Source organism: Vicia villosa, linkage group LG3, assembly GCF_029867415.1.
Source record: "Vicia villosa cultivar HV-30 ecotype Madison, WI linkage group LG3, Vvil1.0, whole genome shotgun sequence".
NCBI classification, from domain to species: domain Eukaryota; kingdom Viridiplantae; phylum Streptophyta; class Magnoliopsida; order Fabales; family Fabaceae; genus Vicia; species Vicia villosa.
The window spans coordinates 33534401-33561302 of NC_081182.1; the positions used below are offsets into that span (position 1 = coordinate 33534401).

At 34.4% G+C, this 26902-nt stretch overlaps 2 protein-coding genes across 6 annotated transcripts; both read left to right on the forward strand.

Annotated features, from left to right (window-relative positions):
• Nucleotides 1-6450: 6450 nt before the first annotated feature.
• On the forward strand, nucleotides 6451-9206 carry LOC131660915 (pentatricopeptide repeat-containing protein At5g18475). The gene is made up of 2 exons (XM_058930274.1): nucleotides 6451-6613; nucleotides 6814-9206. The coding sequence occupies exon 2, from the start codon at nucleotides 6849-6851 to the stop codon at nucleotides 8388-8390; it is 1542 nt and encodes a 513-aa protein (XP_058786257.1). The 5' UTR covers nucleotides 6451-6613; nucleotides 6814-6848; the 3' UTR covers nucleotides 8391-9206.
• Nucleotides 9207-16034: 6828 nt separating this feature from the next.
• Nucleotides 16035-23383, forward strand: LOC131655355 (rho GTPase-activating protein REN1-like). 5 transcript variants are annotated; one of them, XM_058925236.1, is made up of 24 exons: nucleotides 16035-16334; nucleotides 16419-16528; nucleotides 16718-16807; nucleotides 17042-17078; nucleotides 17337-17413; nucleotides 17694-17764; nucleotides 17861-17939; nucleotides 18064-18208; nucleotides 18600-18722; nucleotides 18804-18878; nucleotides 19073-19128; nucleotides 19208-19277; nucleotides 19467-19551; nucleotides 19685-19928; nucleotides 20095-20298; nucleotides 20498-20803; nucleotides 20984-21033; nucleotides 21117-21177; nucleotides 21268-21351; nucleotides 21436-21489; nucleotides 21616-21785; nucleotides 21970-22030; nucleotides 22242-22349; nucleotides 22556-23383. In XM_058925236.1, exons 2-24 carry the CDS (start codon nucleotides 16499-16501, stop codon nucleotides 22946-22948), a joined length of 2673 nt encoding a protein of 890 aa, XP_058781219.1. In that variant the 5' UTR covers nucleotides 16035-16334; nucleotides 16419-16498; the 3' UTR covers nucleotides 22949-23383. The 5 variants fall into 5 exon arrangements, with proteins under 5 accessions (XP_058781219.1, XP_058781218.1, XP_058781221.1 ...); XM_058925235.1 differs by having other exon boundaries at nucleotides 16036-16334; nucleotides 18600-18719; nucleotides 18801-18878; XM_058925238.1 differs by having other exon boundaries at nucleotides 16037-16334; nucleotides 18064-18157.
• Nucleotides 23384-26902: the final 3519 nt, after the last annotated feature.

The window sequence follows — 26902 nt, forward strand, 5'->3', positions numbered from 1 at the left end:
GTGTAAAAATCATATTTCTATGAAGTTTATCCTCGTCGAAGGTGAGGAGAGCTTGAATGGGATGATGTTTTTAGCGTAACTTTGGGGATTTGGAGGTCGTATTCTGAATACTTCTCCAAGAAGAGTGTCTTGCTTATCCCTTTTGCGGGAGCCCCTTTTATAGCTATGTTTGGCCTTCAATGCCTCATTAAAGAAGCACCTTTTGGCCTTCCAACGTTACAGACGTTGGCTTCATCATTGAATGCAAGGCTCAATGATGATGTATTTAATCATCAGTTACGACCGACTTGTGCGTAACTGCCAGGCGTTATCACCGAGTTATGTTGTGACCCCCCGTATTCCTTCCCTACTCGGCCTTTATCAGTACCCGGACGATACTTGTTCATGACTCCTTGACTTCCGGTCATAGTAACCCGGGTAGACTCACACGGCTACTCACTCCGACTTATATACTCGACCAGCCTCGAAGGTTATCGTCGGGTTAGGTCAATGAGGCACGTTCAAGGAAGTTCGTCTCTTCAGGACACGACCTATAAAAATCCCGATCCCGGAACACATATGCCCACAAAACAACGGGGCAGACAAAATAAGCATGTTTGACAAGTCGAACTCAATTTCCTACTCCAACTGATAAGTATTTTTTTATGCTGGCTCCAACAAAATAATGGTTGATCTTTGTATTCGAAAATGGTATGGGATATTAGAGTAATTGAACTTTAACCGAGTATAACTTGTGGTGGTTGAGAAAAGTTATCTCCTTCGGAATAATTATTTTCACGAAAAGTTGATTAGGAGTATTGTTAGATGTAACGAAGATATTTAAAAATTATGCATAGTCAAATGAAATGTGATCCAACTTTGCAATAAATTTTATGATGTTAAAATTGAAATGGTTTCCTGATCTGAATTGAATTTTCTAGTTGTGTTGGAGTTAGATTGATGTATGGATTTTGTGTTCTAATTGCGGGGTGGTATTAGTTGATTTGTAGGGGTGTGAGCATAATTTTTGATGATGTGTCGTACATTCTGCATCATCCTATCACGGACACATTATTGGTCACTCAACCATTCAGAGAGTCGAGAGACTAGACTTAATGATTACACACTTAGGAGATGACTTAGCTAAGCGCGGGCAGGAGATTACTAGTACGCAAGGAGCACATGTAGAATTTTCATTTCTTAAGGAAACATATAAGGGTCATTTGACTGCAGTCTGCAATTGTTATCGATTCTAGTGAAGAGGCATTAGTTAATTATCATAGACATCGTGCACTGAAGACATTTTTCTTGTATTTGGTTGGCACAATCATATTTGTAGAAAAAATTGTAACATATATGGATGTTGTCTATGTTAATTAGTTTGTAGACCTTAAGAAGACCCATGAGTATAATTGGGGTGGATCTTGTATGCTTTACTTATACTCTAAGCTAGAAGAAGCAAGTTAATGAAAGACAAGACGAATGTCACAAACAACTGTCTCTTTCAAAAAATATACATGCATATAGCATTTTAATTTTAAGGGTTAATGAACTTTTTGGTCCCTCTAAATATTGCAGATTTCGTTTTTAGTCCCTCCAAAATTTTTCTTTAAGAAATCGTCCCTTCAAAATTTTTTGTCTAAACTATTGGTCCCTAACGTCAAATTTGCTAGAGATTAGCTACGACTTTAGCCACCGATTAGCTACGAAATTTGACGTTAGGGACCAATAGTTCAGAAGAAAAATTTTGTAGGGACGATTTCTTGAAGGAAAATTTTGGAGGGACTAAAAACGAAATTTGAAATATTTAAAGGGACGAAAAAGTTCATTAACCCTAATTTTAAATATTTGAAAAATATTGTATATAGATACTAATGAATTTTATCTAAACTATTTTCAGGCATGGATTCTCTAGGATTTTCTTGAAATAGTTAAGTGGAAGATTATGGTTGACTATGATGAAGAGTTTCCTCATGCTTTCTTGATAAATCCACATACGGGGAAATTGTTGATTGAGCCTTATAAACATTATATTAATCTCATTATGGAGGAAGATATATGTTCCACCCTATAGGGCGAGTACTATCAGATACGAACTTTAGAGGCGACTTGCATGTACTCTAAATGGATGGAATCTGATACTTGACATAAATTAGCATAAACACAAAATACATTACATAACATAAATATTTGTTAATTAAATCAAACATGACATTTCATCATCAATAGATAGTTCAAGACGTTTTGACATCTTTTGAATATCGTTGGTCAATCTTGCAACTCCACCCACCAAAATTGGACCCTTAGTTGCATAACAATGAAATATATTCCACATAACAACTTATCTACATCCATATATAGCTCAAACTTACTAAACTTTATCTTTCTTTTGTTACCAATCAAGAGTGAACGATACTCAATCTTAACCATTGTTGAATTGTATGAGTCGTGCGAGAGATTCTCTAATTTTGATTTCAAATCTACAAGAAGGGTGTCCTTTGTGATCCGAAATTCAAAATGAGGTCTCACGTTATTGAAGTCAACAAATGTGATATATCAATATTTTCCCGTTTTGGTATGTTTTTGTTAACAACATATGCATAAATATACAAGTTTTAAATCAATGTGAATCAAGCAAAAACAATAATGTCTTAGGGGTTTATTCAAATTTCAATTTTTGGATTCACTCTATTATGTACAAAAATAACACAAAAGGGGCTTTTCTAGATATTGAAATCCAGATTCACCCCATTTTTAGAACACACTTGAGGTACCGACGCAACTTAAAAGAACATTCATATTTCCTTGATCCGATGCCATCACATTTCAACTCCAGAAAGCTTCTTTATAGTTTTCACTTATTTTGCATCTCACAATGACAAATGGATGTCCTCTATCAGAACCAGAATCCAACCTCTAGATAACATTGTCAAACACTAATTTGACAACCTTTGTACGGACCGATTGAAGTGTATGTTCACGTATAGTAAACTCATATTGGACATCACCCGGTTTAACATCCTTAGATGCATTCGCTTTGGTGAAGACATCAAGATACACCATAACTACAAACGATAAAAAAGAAGACAACTTAAGTTCACCATTAAAACGATCAAAATTTCAATTTTCAAAATATTACTAAAAGAATCTGAATTTCAAAATCTGGATGCAACATTCATATTTCAAACAAAAGTAAATCAAATGTTATCATCAATTATCAATGAAATACATTTACATTATATGTAATTCCATCTTCTTTTACGCTTTTTAATGCCAACATATAGTAGAATGTTGTTTGCAAGTAAATTTTTTGAATGAGAATGCAAGGATATTTTGGTAGAATTTTTTTTCAATATTGGTGTTATGATATGAAGACACTCATACATGCAAGGTTATGAATAAATCGTTTTTCCGCTTGGAATTTTCAAATTCCAATCTTCGGATGGTGAGAGTTTATCCGTATGTTGCATTTCAGACATTTTTGACAAAAATGAGAGTGTCTCTATAATAAAATATTTTGTTGTAAAATAGATGCGTCCATAGTTCAATCTCCAAATTTTACAAAGATTATTTTCAAATTTCTATAAGATATGTAACTGCTACCTGAAATAACCACCTCCCAAAAGGGAAACTTTTATTCCACCCTATGCTTTTCTAGCCCACCATGTGAAATTCCATAAATGCCCCTCAAAACTGAAAGTATATTTCCGATGCGCACCAAAAACTAAAAAACTCTACATTGGAACCAGGAATGTATTTCCGATTTTGTATCAGATATATAACTATAGTTTTGTTCTAGACAGAAACCAGAAAAAATTCATTAAATAACACCATTATCACAATAAGCAAACATTACATAAGGAATTATAACATAAACATAGGAAGATCATATCTTTTCACAATTGGAAATACTTGATCTTCCGTCTTTTGTTTTACCATCATCCTCAAAACTGTGTCTCTTCTAATGACTAGAGACCTCGTCCATACAGATCGAGCAATCAACTTTCATCTTCTCAAATATGACACAAGCACAAGGGAGACCATATGTTTTCACAATTGTACAACCACACTTTGAGTTGTCGGAACCGACATTAGAAGTATGTTTGGCTTCATGAAAAATATAATTCAGACACCAACTGAGAATATAAGGTGATGTCTTTGAAACTGTGTTCCAACATCGTGATACTTCAACCAAATGATGTCTGTATGTCGCTATGCTGGTTTAGTATCATCTGGTTCACGTTATCCCAACCCATAATCAAATCACCCTTGTTATTTCTAAACCAATTCTTCAGACAAGTACGAGCAGACTCAACTCGGTCTGCTGTTGTATTTCTGATATGCATAATCCCATCGGTCCAAGCACAAACAAAGTTCTCCTTTACTTAATCAAGTATTGTGCTTTCGACATATTTCACTAGATCGGAATAATTCACGTAAACACTCCTGAATTATGAAACAACATCAATGTATAGCTCTTTTGTAGATGCACTTACTACCACATTCCATGCATCCATAATTTTCTCCACAATAACGCCCACCTTGACCAGTTTTCTATCTTCACCTACAATCTATTTTGTCCCCCCGCGGGTTTAACCCGACTTATCACATGTTTAGTAATGGAGTCGGGATGAGTCCAATAAATATCTCATACCGTAACTCCATCATCACCTCGTCAGTGCCTACAAACATGATCGTTTTCATGTAGAAGTTTCATGAGGCATTGCATCTCGGTTTGATCCCCCCCTAAGCGCTAATTTGGACTGATAGCGCCTATTGTAAACTTTTGAGCTTCAAGGAAGCAAGAATGTTTTTGGGCAGTACTAAGTTCAAAGTCATGTCAAAAACACATATTTTCTCATCCAGAAGAAGCCGACATGCAATTGGATGACCGACCAACTGTTGACTTATATCATGGTTGTGTAAACCACATATCACATTAAATCTCCATTTGTTATTTTCCAAATGATAACCACGCAACTTAAATGGGCATTCACATTTTCTTGAACCAATGTCATCGCGTTTCAATTTTTGGATACAACGAATATATTTCCCACTTTTTTCGCATGTCAAAGTCACAAATGCATTTCTTCTAGACGTACCATCATCGGGCCTTCCAATCACAACACCAAATCCTATTTTCGTTGCCTCTGTTCGAATCCAATGCAACATTTCGTCACATAATTCAAACTCTTCTCCATTTTCAAAATGCTCTCGAATATCTACCACCTTTGTTACGATAGCAAAAACTCGTGGTGAGACAGCTTGAGATAATTGAGGTTTGAGAATGTTATCGGGATGCACCATACCTAATGTAAATGTAATAGACAACATAATCATCAGTTATATTGAAAAATAAACATAGACAAAAAAAACCAGAAATGTACTTCCGGTTTTGTTCAACTGCAAACCAGAAATATAACTCCGGTTTATTGCGTGACCTGTTTTTAAAATAAAAACAACATAATATATGGAACGGGGATTGAATAGAATAAACTTTACCTTAAATTTCACTTCCTTGAGTTCATTTTGATATGATGAACCATAAAAAAAGAAGATTTAGAGTGAAAAAATGGATTGAGTAGGGAAGAATTATTGAGAGGTTTTATGGAAATATGAAGAAACGGTGTGATCAAAAAGTGACCATGCTGGTTAGTGTTTTGAGCTATATCTATTTGTCATAATACCGGAAGTATACTTCCGGTAATATATAAAATAACAAGGTGATAGTATTTCCCGCTCTACTAACCGATGATATATTTCCGATTCTTAAACACTGATATATCTCAAGTAGAGTTTTTTTTACATTTTGAGGGGCCAAACCTAATTTGCCCTATTTGTGCCAAATGTGATGCGTACAGAAAATATAATTTTGGTTTTTACAGGAGTAGAAACGGAATTGCACACGGTCTTTCTTAGGACTATGGGGTGGAATAAGAACTTCCCTCCCAAAATTATTCAAGTTTTTGAAGATTTATACATGCCACCCCTTAAATTATACATGCCACCTCCTTAAGGGTACGCTTTCACCATTATACCCTTGCCTAAAATCACTAATTTTCAAAAAATAAATGTTTCTATCGGATTTTTCGAAATTTCCTGTATTTTGTATCGAAAATTTTGAAATTTCCTGTATTTTATACTGGAAATTTCAAAATTTCCAGTACATTCTACCGGAAATTTTGAAAATTCCGGTACATTCCACCTGAAATTTCTGGTACTTTTTATAGGAGTGTACCAAAAATTTTGTCCAAAAATTGTTTGTATCTCATCAAGAGTAAACTTAAAATATTTAAATTTGTGGGGTGCCATGTTTAATTTAAGGGTGCTATATTAATTCCTCAAGTTTTTGTCTAAGTGTACCTTTCTTTGGACCTGGCCCGTTAAGCTTTGGCCCGGTTTATTCCAGCTTCGGCAAATACAAATCCTATTGAAAGTGAAACGATGCGTTTCGAATCACACAGAGACTGAAACGAACCTTTCCTTCTTGCAGCTAGATATTATTACAGATTTCACTGTCCGCTCTCAGTCTCATGTAAAAGCGCCTCCAACTACTACCATTCTCCAGTTAATTCCACCTACAAATGAGAACATATAAGAGCTAAAGTTTCATTTTTTTCCTACTTTGTTCACGGTGAGCATTGCTACACTTTCTACTCTTAAGGTGCATATAAGATGTTTGTAAAATGTTCCCTGTGGAAATTATGCTATTGTATTGTTATGTTTTGTTTAAATTAGATGTTAGAGTAATATATGAAAGTATCCCTTTTTCTTTGTTCTAATTCATTGCTGAAGATGATTTAATTAATGATTAGTATTCAATTGAAATGGCAGGGTTTTGCATATAATCAATCACTGAATTGGATTTCATGAAAACCTCAGCAATTCACTGCTGCAGGCACAGACAACATAGCTCCGTGACTTCATCCTCTTTGCTACCATGGATATCTCCTCTTATCTTTACAAAACCTGCAGAACCTAAACTAGACCCACCTCCTGAAATCAGTGTCTCCGAAACGAGGAAGAAGAGCAAATACATCACTCATGATGTTGCTATCAATTTGATCAAACGAGAGAAAGATCCGCAACATGCATTGAAAATATTTAACATGATATCCGAACAAAAGGGTTTTAATCACAACAATGCTACCTATGCGTCCATTCTTCAAAAGCTTGCGCAGTTTAAGAAGTTTCAAGCTGTTGAACGGCTTCTGCATCAGATGAGTTATGAAACTTGTAAATTTCATGAGGGTATATTTATCAACCTTATGAAGCATTACTCAAAGTGTTCTTTTCATGAAAAAGTGCTTGATACTTTTTTTGCTATTCAGACAATTGTTCGTGAAAAGCCATCTCCCAAAGCTATTAGTTCTTGTCTTAATCTCTTGGTTGATTCGAACCGGATTGATTTGGCGCGGCAGTTACTTTTGCATGCTAAGAGGAGTTTAATTTATAAGCCAAATGTCTGCATTTTTAATATCTTGGTGAAGTACCATTGCAAAAAAGGGGATCTTGAATCTGCTTTTGAAGTTGTTAAAGAAATGAGGAACTCCCAGTATTCTTATCCTAACGTTATTACCTACTCAACCCTGATGGATGGTCTCTGTCGAAACGGAAGACTCAAAGAAGCTTTTGATCTTTTTGAGGAAATGCTTTCGAAGGATCAGATTGTGCCTGATCCCCTCACTTACAATGTTTTGATTAATGGGTTTTGCCGCAGAGGGAAACCTGATCGCGCTAGAAATGTTATTGAATTTATGAAAAATAATGGATGCTGTCCTAATGTATTCAATTACTCAGCCCTAGTAGATGGATTATGTAAAGCAGGGAAACCGCAAGAAGCAAAAGGGGTTTTGGCTGAGATGAAGAACTCTGGTTTGAAACCTGATACGGTTACCTACACTTCTTTGATCAATTTCTTCTGTAGGAATGGGAAAATTGACGAGGCTATAGAGTTGCTTAAAGAAATGAAGGAAAATGAATGCGATGCTGATACTGTTACATTCAATGTGATACTTGGAGGCTTGTGCAGAGAAGGTAGATTTGACGAGGCTTTGGATATGATTGAGAAACTTCCACACCAAGGTGTCTATTTGAACAAAGGTAGTTACAGGATTGTACTAAACTCCTTAACTCAAAATTGTGAGTTGAGGAAGGCAAATAAATTATTAGGGTTAATGCTAAGTAGAGGGTTTGTACCCCATTATGCTACCTCGAATGAATTATTGGTTCGTCTTTGTAAGGACGGGATGGCTGACGATGCTGCTACTGCTCTATTTGACTTGGTGGATATGGGGTTCCAGCCACAACTTGATTCTTGGGAACTTTTAATTGAATTAATCTGCAGAGACAGAAAGTTATTGTATGTTTTTGAGCTAATTGATGAACTGGTAACACCAACAAATTCTTGATGACTGCACCGTCGAGTGATGTTTTTGTCTACCTTTATTACTCAATAAAAGACGAACTGCAACAGAGAAACACACTTTGGAAAATGCGTGTTTTTTTTCGGGTCGAATAGCCTAGTGGCTGAGATTTCATCCTTTTATAGGTGAATAAGTGGTATAATTACCACTAGAACCATTACAATCTTAGGATTTATGACCCATGTGTGATGTTTCACCATCATATATGAGGAAGTGACCAGCCTGGTGACCTGTTGAAACTTGTATTGAGCTTAATGGTGGAGATATAATTGTAAGATCACAATGTATATAAATTTTCGAAGTGACTTGAAAAAGCACATGATTATTGAAAGCTACCGCACAACCCTTATGTATTTTGATGTGTAACCTAAATAGACCTCAAGGTGAGTTGAGAGAGAGTACAAAGGCATGATGAATGTGCTCACCTTCTGAGTGATCATACTACCATGTTCCTCACCAAGTGCTTCGGAATAGATGGTCACAAGTGTGTGAAAATATGTCTTGTGAATGTATTTGTGTCACATTGCATTGCGTTATATCTTGTGAAGAGTATGCATGTCTTGGAAAGTTTCATGGAATATACAAGTGTCAAATGTATGCGAGTATCTTGTGTTTTTATGCATCATGATGTGCATCTACATTGTAATTGAATAATTAATAAGCATTTTATTCACATGTCTTGGATGTTAAAATACTATAATGCTCAATGTGTTAATATGCATCAAATGTTATACTTTCTTTTTTTATTATTAAGGTTATGCGAATTCTTTTGAATGTTTTGCTTACATTTGGTTGTTTTTAGAAATTATATCATAACTATTTTCAGACCATTTAAATGGTTTGGATTTATAACTATAATCACATTTGTATAAAAAATGGTTATAAAACCGGTTATGATTATATAATTGGTTTTTTTAAAAAAAATCAGTTTTAAAAATATTTTTTATTTTGAAAATTAAAAAAAAAAATTATTGAATTAAAATATTGAATTAATTTTAGATTTTGGATAATAACCGGATTATAACCAAATCCAAAAATAATTTAACCGGTTAATAACTATTTAATTATATTCGGATTATATGAATAAATAAACAATTATTAATAAATAAACAGGTTAATAACCATTTAATTATATCTAAATATTTAAAACGGATTTGAATTTACTTATGAATTTGAACATCAGAACCAGATATTTCACGATTTTGAAATGCAAAATTCAGTTTATTGGAGATTTATTGATTTGAAATTAGTGTCTAGGAATCTAATAGTCTTCGATTTAATGGTAACGCTTACTGATCATCTTTAAGAGATTTCTTCTCTAGATGCTACTTGATTCCATACCCAACTTTATTTAGAATAGCATGTATTATTCTACTTGGGTGCTTAGAAAAAGAGACTTTTGGCCTATTAGTGATGGCTCTAAAGATAGTAGTTGGCATGATAACTGGTTCCCATTTCAACATTGATTTAAAACTGCTTAAGAAACCTACTTTTTCTGATATTGAAAGTTTATGACCTTATGCAACTTTTCTTTATTTTGAACCAAACCAAATTCTTAACATATCCCAGTTGTCTACTTCAAATGAAGATTCTTATGCCTGGACTATGGATAAATCTGGTTGTTACACTTTTAAATCACGATACCACTTTATTAAAGATTGAAACAAACACAAGGACCCTAAATTTCAAATTCTAACAATGATAGTCATATTTGATAAAGGTTATGACAAAAAAAAGTCCTTCTGAAACAAATCCACTTTTTATATAGAAAATTCAAAATTAAATTGTTCTGATTCATGCTAACCGAGTTAATAGAAAACATTCAACTAGCTGGTTCTTAATCTTATTAAAGACTTAAAAAATAAAAATGATTACATGTGGATATATAAGACAAACGAAAAATAGACAACTTTTTTTAAAATGGACCATCTTAATTCAAATGCATATGATTGAGTTTTAGTTGAGCTCACAAGACTTGATTTTTTCGGATTTTTGTTGTTGTTGTGAAGTCGCCCTCTAAAAAATCTAGATAGTCGGGTTATCTATAGTGGAAGATTTTTTTAATAAGATGGATGAGTTTGAGAAATTGAATGATATAGAAAAGAAATACAATATAAAAAAGTCGAATGTTGAAATTTTAATAAATTTAGATGATTTCACTAGTATCAAGAATCATTGGATGCATTTATTTGTATGTTTTGTATAGTCTTTTACAAATATATAGTTATTTTGACAAATATAAATTGGTAAATTTGATTGGCGGTTGAATATTATTACATAATCACGCTTATTCGTAAAAAGTGTACAGTAAAGAGGGTATCTGAAAGGATGCTTTCAGAATGAAGAGGTGTAATGCATTGATCAATCTGGAGGTGTAATGCATTGATCCATCTGGACCTTCTCTCAATGTCTAAGTTCCATTGGGAGCAATCAAAGTTATCAATTTAGCCATATACGGGATGCACTAAGCTAAGGCAGATTAAGGACTAAGAGGTCCCATATATGCAACCCAAGAAAAATCCATCTCAGGGATTAGAGCTCGTATTGCAGATGGATCTGAAGGAATAGTCGAATTAAATGAGGCAGGAAACTAGCAAATTGTTTGATCTTCACAAGAAGCAATGTCAAAAGTCTCCTCAACTGCCATTAGGGACGGAGCCAGAAATTTTGAATAGTGGGATCAATTGAAAGTTTTTCTAATTCAAATTTCAGATATATTTTTTATGGACGGTCCTAATTAATTTAATTTTCCATATTGATCATGTGTGTGGATTTAATGTGTTTGCAAGTGGGGATAGGAATAGAGCAGTCCGGCTAACAGGGGCATACGACCGTTTACATAGGTCTAGGCCAGACCAGACTTTTTATATAAATAGAAAAGGTCTAGGTTTTTTTATAAGCCTATTTAGTTAAAAAGGCTAAGCCACAAGCCATATAAAAAGCCTTTTAAGTTTATTAGGCCGGCCTATTTAAATAAATATGATTAATTTTATTATTATTATATTATATTTTGTACTTTGAATTAAAATATAAAAATAAATATAGTTATTTTAAAGAAATTATGAAAATAAGATGAAAAACAATCTTATGAACAATGTCATAAGTTGCTTCCATAAGTTCTTTCAAACAAATAGTATCACAAAATTTATGCTACTAGGTAAACTCAAATAAGTCAATGCAAACAAACATTTAATCTCACTGATCTTTTAATTTGTTAGTCTATATAAAGTTGAGTTGAACGACTTATTTACAAATGTTCAAATAAAATAGGTTTTTAAGTAGGCTAATAGGCCACTCAGGCCTTCAAAGAGGTTAGGCTCAGGCAAAAAATAAGCCTATGATAGACTACATGCCAGACTTAGACTTTGAATTTTTTAACAGGCCAGACTCAAGCTTGGCAAAGCCTAGCTCGGCCCAGCCTATTCCCACCCCTAATTGGAGGTATGACATCTGCCACAACCTATTTGATTTTGATGTTGACAACACTCTTAAGATAAATCTTCATCAGAAGTGATTTGGTTCAAATGATGTCAAGTGAAGTTATCATCTAATGTGATCAAGTTGTTTGAACCAATTGTTGGTTGGTCCAGTGGTGATTGGCGTTGGACTTGGTAGAGAGAACCACTGTTCGATCTCCCGCAACTACGATCGGGAGGGGGCTAGAACCATTTGATGCCATAACTGACCCCCGAACCGGACTAAACCAGGGGTGATAAACCAAAAAAAAGTGGTGGTGCTTGAAGATTAATATCTAATGTGATAAAATGGCGGTGCTTGAAGATCAAGGTGTCATCTATTGTGATGATCAAGTTTAGTTGCTCAGTTGTGATGATCAAGTGCTTGGAGATCAATATATCAAAACCTATATGTGAAGGACAACACCTTATGTCAAGCAACATTCAGTGAATTCGGTGAAGATCTGTGACCAAGTAGTTATTTGATGGTGGTGTTTATCTTGAACAATTATCTCAAGAATCATTGAAAGAAGATTCAAGGTTCAAATGAAGTGCTAAAATAAAAATTAATATGGTAAGAAACCCGAAGCTTTAGAGTTTTGAAAGAGAGGAAGTATGAAAGCTCACTGAATAAGGGTTGAGTGATTTGTGTATGTAAAGGTCTAAGGCTAGATCTCGATTTTATAAGCTAAATCACACACACATTTTAAACTTTTTGAAAACCTATCTCTTTTTATTAAAATCACCATAAATTTTTTTTGTGCCTAGCTAATTTGTTAAAATCTAAAAAAGTTGTTTATGAAGGATTTTTCAATGTATAATCGATTATCCCTTATGCATAATCGATTATTCCTTTTTAAACGCCTCATAATCAACTATTAGGATTAATAGTTGATTATTCCTTTTTATAACACCTCTCTCTTTTTATTAAAATTACCATAAAATGTTTTTTTTGTGTCTAGCTAATTAATTAAAAGCTCAAAAAGTTATTTAAGAGGGACTTTGCAATGTATAATCGATAATCTCTTAGGAATAATCGATTATTCCTTTTGTAATGCCTCATAGTCAAATATTAGGGTTAATATTTAATTAGTAACGACTCTTTTGAAAATCTTCCATTTTTGGACTTGATAATTGATTATGTGGTTGGCCTAATCGATTATCAATATTAAAAATGACTATGGATCTTTTCCTTTTAAAGCCAATTTTATCCTATAAATAGAGGTTTCTCCTTCATTCTTAACACACTAGAAATAACATTTGAACCTTTCTCTCAATCTTCTCTTTTTTTCTTTATTTTCTCAAATTTGTCTTAGTGCTTTTGAGAGTGAAATCTTTATATCTGTGAAGTGTTTTGATCCGGTGTCAGGGTAGTATTGTAAATTCTTATTAGGAGAAATTTTGTTTTGGTTTTGAGCTAAACCTAGTGAAAAAATCTCTTTTAGTTGTTGAGGTAAACCAGTTAAATTCTCCACGATGGAATAATTAAGTTTAGTACCTATAGGAGAAATGTTTCATGCCTACAATCATTAGGGAAATGATTGAGGTATGACATAATAAACGCCAAAATAAGACAAATTACCCTGCTTGAAGTTCATGGAATAATATGAAAATTAAGGCCAATACACAACATTAGAAAAAGAAATTTGATCCACACCACACTCTGAGACGAGAAGAGGCAATCATGTACATGTAGAAACCAGAGAACCCCGAAATTTAAAAGAAAAAAAATCACGCAAGAGCGATACAAAATTATAAGCCTTACCTTAGCTGCCTGGAGTGGGATTAGAGGGAAACTGCTTTTACCTAATCTTAGCTCCAAAGTTGGCCTCAATGAGAAGAGGCACAATATAATGATAAAGTTCAAAGATAAAGATATTTATTACAAGAGTGGCGTTAGGAAAATGACGGCAGAAGGCAAAATATCTGTTTTGATATCAATTTGCAAACATAGACCTACTCTAAAAAGTACCTAATCCGAGCAAGAAACCAAAGTAAGCTCGTTAGATAACAAAACAAATTATATGCGAACATATGTCAACTTGGAAGACTAGACCTATTAATGTTTCCATGTTGGGTAAACATGTTTGGGAGCATTTTCACAATCCTAATAAGTTGTGAGTTCAATTATTATCAGCTATATATAATTTTGTAGCCCGCATCCTAGAGGCGAATAATTACCATGGAGCATCGTACACATGACATTCTATTGCTAAAATAGTTGAGACTCTCGGTTTGGATTTTATCATAAGAGAAGGTAAATGAGACATTTCCATTTGTATGATAAATGGCTCCCAAAGGATAGGATTTGTGACAAAATTCCTTCGATAGATGAGTAGGATACACACCTACATATCATGGATGTCTGCAGTTATGGTACTTGAAATTTCGACATTATAGCTCAATTGGTAGCAGAAATTGCTATGAATACGTAATTAACCCCTAGGTACGTGGTTCGATTCCTGTGGGAGGCAAAAACAATATTTCCTGGGCAGCCGGTAAGCGGACCTAGGGGGAGTATTGATTAAGCTGGTGACATGCTTGGTAGGTCGGAAGCCCTGCGGGGTAAGCGGAAATCCAGGGTGTTACAATATTCACCCATCTTCCTTAAGACATAAAAATGGATATTACTAGTGTCTTTATCAATTACTACTTATATGATTTTTTTTTTGGGAACCTTCAGTATCACTTATTCTACCAAATCAGACAAGAACTAGGTCTTGGATTTGGAACCTCAAGTTAATTTAAAATATTTGTCATTTTGTTTGGATCATCATGCATAAAAAGTTACCTACCGACTATACACATGTCACTCTTCACATGTCAACAAATGCCTCTTGTTATAGAAGTGGTGCAACTAATGAAACCATTTTACACACTCTTAAAGATTGCCCTAAGGCCATGCACGTTTGGAACACTTTCAATTTTTCATCTCACATTCATTTTTATGAGGATGATATTGATAATTAAGGTCGAAACGTAAAACTAGAATATAACACAGGAAAGAGAAACTTGTCCCACATCACACTCTAGGATGAGAAAAGGAAATCAAGGATCAATATGAACTAGAGAATTCCAAGCTTCAAAAGAAAAAAAAGCAGGTAAGAATGGTACAAAATTGTAAGCCTTACCTTAGCTACACCAAAGTAGGCTTGGAGGGCAATTGCTCCTACCCAGTCCCGACCCCAAAATTCACCTAATGAGAAGAAGCCCAATATAGTAATAAAGTTCAAAGATAAAGATATTTATGACAAGAGTGACACCAAGACAATGACTCAAGAAGACAAAATATCTATTTCGATATTGGTTTGTTGATATAAACCTACCCTAAAAGTACTTAATCTGGGCAAGAAACCAAAGTCGATCCGTCATATAAGAAAACAAAGTATATACTGACATCTGTCCGTTAGAAGATGTCAGCTTAGACGACTATGATTGAAGCTAATGGACGAGAACCTTCATAAAACCCGTATAAGATCCATATATAAAGGACCACAAACATCAAATCAAGGCACACACAAAGTTCCTTAAAACTTTATGCCTCTTATTTTTGACGTCTGCTGACTTGAACGTGAAAGTGTTTGCAAGTATTACCACACCAAATCAATCGAGCAACCAAGAAGAGACATATCCTCAAACCTACATGAGACATAATCTAACTATATTCTCCTATGAGAAGAAACTTTCTTACCAGAAAGAACAACATCCAAAAACTTCATTGTATCTCCATTATAGGCCGTCATTCCGGATGACCCCAACACTTTCACAAGTGTAAAAATGGCTATATGCAACCTTGTGGAGCCATTGAATTTTAATAATTTAACCTATATAATGATCAAACACAAAAAGTTTTTATAAATGTTAAATTATATAATCTAATCATTCATATTTATATTATACATTAGATTATTAATATTATTTTTATTTTTATTTTTAAAATTGAATAGTTGTTCTACTCGATGTATAAGGAAATCTATAAACCCAAATATGAAATTTGAACAAAAAAATTTATATTCTAGAAAGAAATTAGTAATAATTTAGACAAGCAGGGCCACATGTTTGCATGTAGTAAACAAAAGAACAAAGCTTGTAATAAGCAAAGAAAAAAATTGGTTCCCACACAAAATATAGCATCTTGTTTTTTAGAAAGTGTCATGAAACAAAATGACTAAAAAGACAAATGTTCCTTCCTTGGACCTAATGTTGTGTTTTTTTTTCTTTCCCTCCATCACGGTGCTTTGTTGTTTAACGTACACATATCTTAGGAAGGAACAAGACCCGCTCTAAATCCATTTTCAATTTTCTTCCTTACCACCCTAATATTTCTCATCACATTCCATTTCGAGAAGACAGAGAAACTACATCACACAAAACATTTCCCAAACACTTTTTTTCTTCCAATTTTCACGCTTCCAATGCTCTTCCTTTCTTTCTCTTTTCCCTTTCTCTCTCTTTGATCCATTTTCTTCACCAGGTATGTCAAATTTTTAGGTTTATGTATTTCGGTTGATATCATGCATTCATCTACATTGTTGTCTTGATCAATATGGTGATGTAGGTTTGGTCAATTGATCAATGCTGTTTTGGTTTCTTCTGGTGAATCGTTTCAGATAGTTCTGTGGTTTTTGGATCACAGATATGACCAACACAAGTGCTGAATTGTCTCAGGTTTTTAATTGTTTACTTACTTTTTTCATCTTGTGATGTTATGTGCTATGTATGTAACACGGATAGTTCGAATTGAAGACGTATCTGGTGTCTGACACATAGTGATTACATTTAATCATTCTGTTTTTTTAACATTATTATCGGTATCAATGTGCTTGTGCTTCAAAAAATGTTGTGTTTATTTTACAGGGAAATAATGGCGGTGCTTCGATTCCCCCTCCTAATTCCCAGCCTGGACCACCAGAGCATCAGCCTTCTCGTGGTTCCGGAAACAATGCGGTATAATTCTTTTCCCTTGCATCCGAAAATGAGAATTTATGTTAATCTAGACCAATGTGGCATTATCATGATCAATTCCATTTTGGGAATTGTTCTCAATTCTTATTGATATGATAAATGGCAGGCGAATTGTATAAGAAAGTCTTCATTGTTAAATGTTAATGTAGTTAACTTCTATTTAATATAGTTTCCATGTCTCTCTATTTTGAATTTCTGTAACTCTACATCTTGCAGATTTTCAAGAGTGGGCCGCTTTTTATATCTTCCAAAGGTGTGTTTCGCTCCATCACTTCACGTGTTTTCCTCGAAGAAACTATATATTATTTATATAATTCAAAGTGAAAGAGGAGTAAGTGTAGATATAGTGTTTTTCTATGCGTTTCAATGATATGTAACACAATGGATGTGAATGTAACCAACGAATCAACAGAATGTGATTAACTATGGTTTTGTTTCCCCATTTGTTGAATAAATCACTCTGTTCACCCATGTTATAATTATCGAATTGTATCTATTTCTTGATGTGTAGGAATTGGATGGACATCCTGGAAGAAAAGATGGTTTATTTTAACACAAACTTCACTTGTTTTCTTCAGAAGTGATCCGGTAAGTAATTTTGCTTTGGCATCTGATCGAAAGTAAACATAACCTTATACCTGTCTGGACTAGATTTTTTCGTACCATTATAATTATATCTAATTATAATTATATCTAATAATGAACTCGTCATTAGCATTTTTGACAGAAAGAGTTGGCATAACCTTAGAAACACTTACGCATACCCACCCGAGCACCTATAACTCTAATGTGTTTACTTGTTTCATCTGATGTGCAAACTACGAACTTGTTATCATATATTCTTATCATTTTGTTTTATGTTTTTCAGAATGCTGTCCCTCTAAAGGGAAATGAAGTGAATTTGACCCTTGGTGGCATTGATCTCAACAATTCAGGCAGGTTGGCTTGTTTTCTCCCAACTACTTTGCGTTATTATCATTCACAAGATTGGGACGTTTCATTACCTCTTGTAACACGCGTTGTTGAATTTTGTAGCGTCATTGTTAAAGCAGATAAGAAACTTTTGACTGTACAATTTCCCGATGGTCATGATGGACGGGCATTCACACTTAAGGTGCTTAAATAATCTCCTTTTACGTAATACATCTCTCAATTTAAAGATAAATATAGACACATAATGGAGAACGTGGAAGTTGTTATTTTCTGCTAACGTATCATTTCATCTGTTTATATAATAGGCTGAAACTACCGACGACTTGTACGAGTGGAAGATTGCACTCGAGAAAGCTTTGGCACAAGCACCAAGTGCTGCCAATGCGTCGGAGCAAAATGGTATCTATAGGAACGATCAGACTGATCCAATTGATATTTCTTTGGACCAGTGTATGCTCTTGTTATAATTGTGCTTTACATATGTCACTTGACCTCACAGTTTGGACCTAGTGGTGCATACACTATAAATGTCGTTCATCATCAATATACATTACTTCACGTAACAACTTAAATATCAGCATGCAAATAGTTATTGAAATAACTAGTTTTAAAATTGTCGCCTTTTCTGATTTGATCTTTGCATGAGTATTACTTGTCCATTTTTATAATAGCACTTGAGAGTGGTAATGTTTTGAATTTGTACCATCTGATTGAATGTCTCTTCTGTAGATATGTGATAAACCAGTTTTTTTCTTCTCCTTGATTTACAGTTATGACATTTGCAAAGTACATTTGTTGTAAAAGTCAACAAATTTTCTTTCATTTGATATGATTTCTACAGTGAAGGATAGAGAACCAGCCAAATCTACGGTAATTGGCCGACCAATTTTACTTGCTTTGGAGGATGCTGATGGAACTCCATCGTTTTTGGAGAAAGCGCTGAAATTTATGGAAGAGCATGGTGGTTTTTCTTACACATACACATCTAACTTATGTGTTTCACATGGAATACAAGTCTAATTTAATAAATATTATAAAATAGGAGCTAGCGTAGAAGGGATCCTGCGACAAGCAGCTGATGTTGATGATGTTGAACGTCGCGTTCGGGAATATGAACAAGGTTTGCACTTCTGTTCCTGCCTACTCTTTAATTTGTATGCTGCTATCTGAATACGTCTCAACTTTCATTTAGTGAAATCTCCTTAAATGTTTGAAGATTGTGAAGTTTTCTAGTTTTCAAAATGCACTTTCTTCTTTCCTCTTTTTTTGATCAAAGTTACTCGACATGTTTACGAATGTGCAACATGGTTGCAGGAAAAACTGAGTTTGCTCCGGATGAAGATGCACATGTCATCGGTGATTGTATAAAGGTATACTCGTGATAAACAAAAGTGCTGTTTTCTTCACGCGGCTCATACATTATAATAACTTCCTATTTCTATAATGCAGCATGTTATTCGGGGATTGCCATCTTCTCCGGTCCCTGCATCTTGCTGTAAGGCACTGTTAGAAGCTTGCCGTAAGTTTCATTTTAATGTTTCCATATTATTCTAATTTAATAGAAGTCTAGGACCATACAACCAAGTACTTATGTCTTTTAATTTAAATTCATTTTCCATGATTGTTGTCAAATGAAAAGGTTTTCAAAATTTCTATCTATATTCTTGAAGTTTAACTCTCCATTGTTGAAAATTGGCACAACTATTAGGAACCGAACGTGGTGTTAGAGTTGCTTCTATGCGCGCAGCAATAAATGACACTTTCCCTGAACCAAATCGCCGCTTATTGCAAAGGTGTTTGAGTAATAACTTTCTCTTTCCCATTTCTTTCCTTTTGGGATTACTTATTGATTGCTATCTATATTATGGCCATTACTCCAATCGGGTTTTGATGACCATCTTTAGTAATGATCTCATTCCTCTCCAGAATACTGTTGATGATGCAAACTGTGGCTTCACAAAAAGCTGTAAACAGAATGAGTTCCTCAGCTGTGGCAGCTTGCATGGCACCATTACTTCTTCGCCCCCTTCTAGCCGGAGAATGTGAGATCGACAATGATTTTGATGTAGGTGGTGATGGTTCTGTTCAACTTCTACAAGCAGCTGCAGCGGCTAACCATGCCCAAGCAATTGTTATAACCTTATTAGAAGAATATACCAGCATATTTGGGGTAATTATGTCTCACAATGTTACATTTTGCATGGCTTCCATTCGTAAAATGAAACCATGACGCATGCACCTGTTAGAATCTTGCATGCATCTGAATGAGATTATTTTCTATTATTGTTATTTTATAATTATCTCTTTAGAGACCTAACTTGATAGTGTTGTAGCAGGAAGGTTCCGTGTCCCCTGATATATACACCGACTCAGAAGAGAGTGGATCTGAGAGTGAGGAAGGTACTGACGATGATCTATCCTATGATGATGATGATGATGATTATGACGATGAATCAGTGCACGAATCTGATGAAGATGATCTTGTCAGCGAATCCTACACTGAAACTGGAGATTCTGAGGCTGATGATTACGATGACAAGGTTAATACTAGATATATTTATTTCCTGTCAATTATGAACAATTATACTCAGGGTTTTTGATGAAAAAATGTTTAATGAAAGATGTTCTAATAGCAATTTTAAATTTGAATTAAAGGTTGCAATCACTGCCACTTGGGGGCGGGAATGAGAGGAGAGGGGAAGAGTAAACTATCTAATCCTAAATTTTTGTGATGGACAGGATCATGATCATTCTCATTCAAGTTCAAAATCCTCAGATGCGAGTGATGATGCTAAAGTCAATCAAATGATAACAAAGTCACGTGAAGGCTCACCGACTGAACATGAAAATACCAAAAGTATTGAAAATCTCACGAGTCCAAAGAATGCAGCTAATACAGTTATACCCAATAAGCCTGTTGAAACTTCCCCTGATCTATCCGGTATGCATAATTCATATTCCCCTAGCCAATCCCATATGAAAAAATCTGCTACCATGTCCAATGGCCCAGCACCTCGCCACCGAAACATGTTGGGGCGCACCTCTGTGAGTACATCTTTTCAAAATTAACGATGCAACTTTTTATATTGCCAGTTATGTCTTTGTCACTTACCATAAACTGGTTCAAGCTTATGCCATTAGTTTGTTATTCTTACTTTTCTTTGAGAGCTCAATTGACTATGTACTAAACAGTTTGCGGTTTTATGTCTTTCGTATTTTGTATAGGCAAGGAAGAACTTATCTATGGAATCCATTGACTTTCCTCTTGAAGAGGAGTAAGTAATTGACGTTTATGTGTACAATGCTGATACTAGTTTCTTCATGTTTCTCTGTCCACTAATTTTATGTTTAACTATAGTGATGAAATCGAAAGACTTGAAGTTGCTAAGACAGAACTACAAAACCAAATTGCAGACGAGGTATCTGTCGATTTCCATTATGAACAACTTTGTTTATATGTTGGAATTATTTTCTTCGAAGTCAATAGATAGTTTTACTTTCTGTTGTAGGTGAAGGAAAACGAAAAGATGCAATCAAAGATAGATGACCGAAAGAAAGACTTGCAAGAGCGGCGTTTGGCACTTGAGCAAGATGTATGTTCATTGTGAAATGAGTTATTCCCTCTTTCTCCGTATAAATAAATTTGAGATTCTGTCACTAAGATTTTCTTTCCACAGGTGGCTAAACTACAAGAACAGTTACACAAGGAGAAGAGTTCTCGGGCAACTGAGGTAAAACTTGAGTTTCTGATTTAGCAAATGTCAACGAGAGTGAGAAGTGTCGTCAAATTCAGTCAAAGGTGGTTAATATTGTGTCTTGATCATTCAACTAATTCACAATCTCTACATGTTATACAGACCAGGGTAGAACTTCAGGAATTAGCTCTGGTAGAAGTGGATCTTTCCAACTTAGAGCGGATGGTTGAGGAGCTTGGGCAGCGGCTTAATGTTAAACTCGAGCATAAATATCGATCTACTTCAAATGTCAGGAAGACATCGCGGCAATTATCAAATCAGGAAAGAAAAATGTATGTTTATTGTATCAGTTTTCATGATTTTTATTGCTTACATTGTTTTTGTTTCATCCTGTATCTATGCACTAGTCCATTTGGAACTTTTACCGTTTCTATTACCTCTTTCGGCGTCTTTTATTTTTCCTGTTTCTTTCTATGGTAATTAAATTTGACTCTTCCTGGGGAATCTTTATGACAGGAAACATAAGGGAGATGCTGATGTTTCTGCGACATCACAATATGAAAGGTCAATGAGTAAGGTAAGTCCCATAAGGATTTGTTCCTTAGTGTCAATGTTATAAGAATCCGATAAAACTTTTTCTCTCCCAAGTTTATTTCTGTGGTTTATACTCGCCGATAGAAAACAAATATCATAATTTCTCAAGCTTTGCGTGGTTAAAAACCAAAGGTTATTAGTAACATGCAATCTAACTTTTCTTAAACCATGGATATTTGGCAATGTCACGACAGGACTCTTATCTTAGTGGAGGGGAAAGTGATTCTGAGAGAAAGGCAGAGTCGACACCCTTACAAAACAAACAGCCACCAACATCCAAGAGATCTACTTCAAGGGGTGAGGTAGGCATCATAAACTCGGCTATGAATCTACGTAAAAACCAGAACCTTGTTGCATTAGTTTTACTTTTATAATATTGCTTAGTAATGGGATGAAGTAATCAAATTACTTATGCGAAGTTCAATAAGAGAAATCTAATAAGTCATAATGCAACTTAATAGGACTAGTGGAGTAGATAGACTTATTTATTTAAATGCTTTCACAACAGGGAGCAAATACTTCTGCACTCACAAAACTGACATCCAGGCTGAACTTTTTGAAGGTGGGCCGAAGTCAAGCTGTAAATGAACTACAAAACGCGGATAGAGGCCGAGACTCGAGTCACTCTTCGCGCAACCAAGATAAAGGAAAAGGATCTGAACGTCACCAAGCACTTCCTTCCCCGAGACAGAACCCAGAAAAAGGTAGAGTCATGGACAGTTCCAAGTCACTCGAAAAAGGGTCGAGCAAAGGTAAATCTCATCAAAGTTCAGAGAAACTAAGAAAGTCAGACAGTCAGCCAGGCTACCACTCAGAAGGATGGGATCAACATCCAACTTACTTAGAAAGAGGAAGGTCAGAAGGGCATCATCAGTCTTTCAACGTGGATAAAGGTCGATGATTACAGGTTTTCGTTACACACAAAGTCGAGATGATACGGGGCAATTATTTATGTCTTCAACAATGTTTTGTGAGAAGAATCTTTCTTTACTAAGGTTGGCACAAGAGCCTATATTCAAATGAGAGCGGTGGTGTAGTCCATTTACGCCCGAAAAACAGGATGTCCAAAGATTACTTACACTGAAATGTTTGTAGCCTAACATGCTGGATTTTATTGACTCAGTGAACAGCATGATGATTTTGCATTTACATTATTTAATTTGTAACTACAATAGCATTCTGTAGTTTGGCATAAGCTGGCAAAGCATTATTAGGCTGATAACCCCTTGTCCAAGTTTCTTTGTTCAGACAATTTTTGAGTAAGTAGTCTCGTTATGTTTTCATATAATCAGTTGAAACACCATGACTTACACACAAATACAAAAATGTCAGTTAATTAATTGGTTTTAAGAGAAGAAAACAAAAATCGAACTGTGTATAATAGGTATGTGTACAATGTCTGTGTAAAATGTCACTGATGTTTTGTGAAGTTTTTTTTAACCAAAAAGTTTAGATGAATAAGATTCACTAGTCATAGAAAATCCTACCGTTTATAGTGGATTTAAATAATTACTTATATATTATCCAATATCATTCAACTCAGCTTTCATATTTTTTTTTTTACAAGAGTTGAACTTGTGGGATCAAAACCAACCGACACTTAACAAGTCTTGCAAAGTTTTAGGGGTTGTTCTTCTCACCTTTAGTGGTGAAGAGTCACCCTTATGAAATTCAAAAATGCCTTTGAAATAATATGGAAGTTAATTTTCAGACGTCTCCATGCACACCAATATACTTCATAAGTGAGCCTCCCTTTCTCTCCTGTTTTGCCAAAAAATATTGAAGTTAACTCCGGTACTGATGAAGGTGAGTTTGTAGGTTAAGTTTCAGACTACTCCATGGATACATTTAGAACTCATGATAGTATGTTTATTTTTCCATTATTAGTGGATGGTGAGTTTGTAGGTTAAGTTCCAGACTACTCCATGGATACATTTAGAACTCATGATAGTATGTTTATTTTTCCATTATTAGTGGATACTACGTAAGTTAACTTCCGGAATTACCAAGCGGGAAAATGAATATAATACCACCATACTTCCAAAATCCTACAAAACTCGCCATCCATTCTCAATTAAGTTTTGTACTTCAAAACCATATTCTTTTGTTTTTTCACATCAAAAGGAGCAAAAGAAAATGAAATTTAAGGCAATGCACAAATATTTTCTTCCTCATTGCTTGTAAGAATTTGGTTGAGCTGATTAAAAATGAACATTGCATATGGATTATAACTTCAGGATTATGTTGCATGTTTTTCCGAAAGTTTAATTTTGGACTGTTTTATGTTGAATTTTAATTTTTAATTTTTAATTTTATAATAATTGGTTGTAGCTATGGTGCACCCTGACGCTGTACCCAAAGCTATTGTGTCTATGTATGTTAAACAGTTGATGTCGGGTAAATGTTGGTACACAATTTACAAATAAATAGGAGTTTGTTATTCGTGAACATGTGCTCCAATAGATCTGCACAAAAGCTGCAAAAATTGGGGTTTGACATTGTAATCAGGAGGTCAGATTTTGATTCTAATATAAGACTGACGTTTGTGACAATAAGATGTGAAAGAAGTGACAAGTAAAGAAAACTTATCTGGAAGTTGAAATGGGATGACACCGATTTGAGGAAATGTGAATGTCCTTTTAAGTTGTGTGAGTACCTTAAGGCGAATAATACATGGACATTTAATGTGGTTTGTGATATACATAATCATGATTTGTGTTGCAAGTTAGCCGATCATCCCATTGTATGTCACTTTAATTATAAAGAGAAGGATCTTATTTCTAGCATGACATTGAACATGGTATAACCCAAAAACATACTTGCAACCTTGAAACAAAAAATACCTCACAAATATTAAGCAAATATATAATGTTAATGCCTGAAACAACAAGGCAATAAGAGGTTCAAGACCTGAAATGCAACAACTGCTGAAGCTTTTAGATGATAATCATTATGTTTCGATAATCACTATAAACCACAAAACATTGAATAATTGGTTTATGAATAGTAAAAGTGATTTATGCAGAGGTTGAGACTTAGTGAACCGAATGATAAAAAATCAGCATAATAAGATACAAACATCATTAGGTTGTAATATTACAATATTAGAACATAAATTCAGAGACAAAAATTTTCATTCACGGTTGGTGAGCAATATATCTCGAGTGAGATTGAATTTTATTTATCATGGAGCTAAGCGAACAGCGAAAATAGGTTCAATTAACTCAAAATATGGTTGTGCACTTAGGAAGACGTATGGTCTTCTGTGTGCTAGTTTAATTTCAAAGAAGATGAAACTTGATAAACCCATACCAACGGACGAGGTTTACATACACTAGAAACGACTTCAGTTTGATGATAATGGTGTGATGAAAGACGATAAATCGAATATATATCATGGCTGAAGGGGAAGTGATTCAAGAGATATTTTTGAAAGTTGATGACAACATGAAACTGTACACCAAAGAGAAGATGAGAAAGATTGCATATCTAGAAACCACAACTATCATAAGAACTGGTAAAAACAAATGGTGCTCCTAAGAAGGTCAAACCAACACATATTGACAATTCAACAAAGTTGTCTCCTTCCTATTTCGAACATGTTGACACACATTTTCCATATTCTCCAACTTCAAAATCTCAAAAAAGTGTTTTCAAAGGTGCTCGCATTAGAAAACATTCTCCTTTACCACCTTTACGAAAAATCAAACACATTGAAGAGATGTCAATTTTTATGCGCAAATACATTGAAAGGATTGTATATGTTAAGGGTGACGATAACTAAGGTTATCATATTGCTTCAGCTTTGCTTGATATAGGAGAGAAGAAACATGCATTTTTCCTCCAACAAATTCTAAAAGAGTTAAAGGTGCATAAGAAACCATACACAATGTTATACGGGAAAAAAGAACATTTTGGTGCAATTCATGCATCTCTTATTCCTTGTGAATACGAGAAAAATGTTTTTAAACTCTGAAAAATAATGATAAAAGTTTTTCAAACTACCGTTTTTTCGAAACCTGATCGGGATTTTGTATAAGTCAATCGGGATTTCACTGCAAGTATACAGCTTAGTCGTTAAGTTTTAAAAGATTATCGAACCCACAAGGACAGAGGGTCAAATAATGCGGGTTTTCGTTGCTAATGTCAGCTAAGGCTATCGATTTGTTTTAATTAGGAAACGGGATATTAAATTTTAGTTTTAATTAAGTAATGGGAATTAATATACCGGTGTGCTTTCATCGACCATCGAGTTAATAATCTTATGCATAGTTCGAATCATAAAATATTTTCAGAATAAGTTATTTAAATTAAAAATCTTTGCCTCACGCTTTCGCGTCTATTGACTCTAATTATACTGACAGATCTAATACATTTGCTTTCGCTAAATTATCACAAACCGAAAATACTTTTTGAAATTTAAATAAAATACAATCGACTCTAAAGCGCTTTCGCTGTTTTTAGAGCTGATGTTTGATTTCCACTATCCGGTAAAAACCTCAAACTTTCGTTATCTTAATTTTGTACCTTAACTAAATTTCTATTATCTTTAATAAAAATCCTTTTAACAGTTAATTTAGAAATCAGAACCAGAAAATAATTTCAGTATAATCTTATGCAATAATGATTATTAAATCGTCCGGTTAATGGTTAGCACACCGGTACGTAGTATTTAGCTTGACATATTTCTAACAATCAAAACAGCAGGCAAATACCAGTACAGAAATATAGCATGCATATCGGACTAACAAATACCAAATAGCATATAAATAAAAGAACCTGGAATTAAAATTAAACTTGAAGTAGCAGAAACTTGTTCTTCTCGGATACAAGCCAAATGCAGAATCTGGAAAAC

Bases quoted from the DNA above. Each gene is read 5' to 3' on its own strand.
- LOC131660915 (XM_058930274.1), top strand. From the start codon at position 6,849: ATGAAAACCTCAGCAATTCACTGCTGCAGGCACAGACAACATAGCTCC.
- LOC131655355 (XM_058925236.1), top strand. From the start codon at position 16,499: ATGACCAACACAAGTGCTGAATTGTCTCAG. The intron at 17,079-17,336 runs GTGTGTTTCGCT...CTTGATGTGTAG, and splicing joins GCTTTTTATATCTTCCAAAG to GAATTGGATGGACATCCTGG. The intron at 18,723-18,803 runs GTTTTTCTTACA...ATAAAATAGGAG, and splicing joins ATTTATGGAAGAGCATGGTG to CTAGCGTAGAAGGGATCCTG.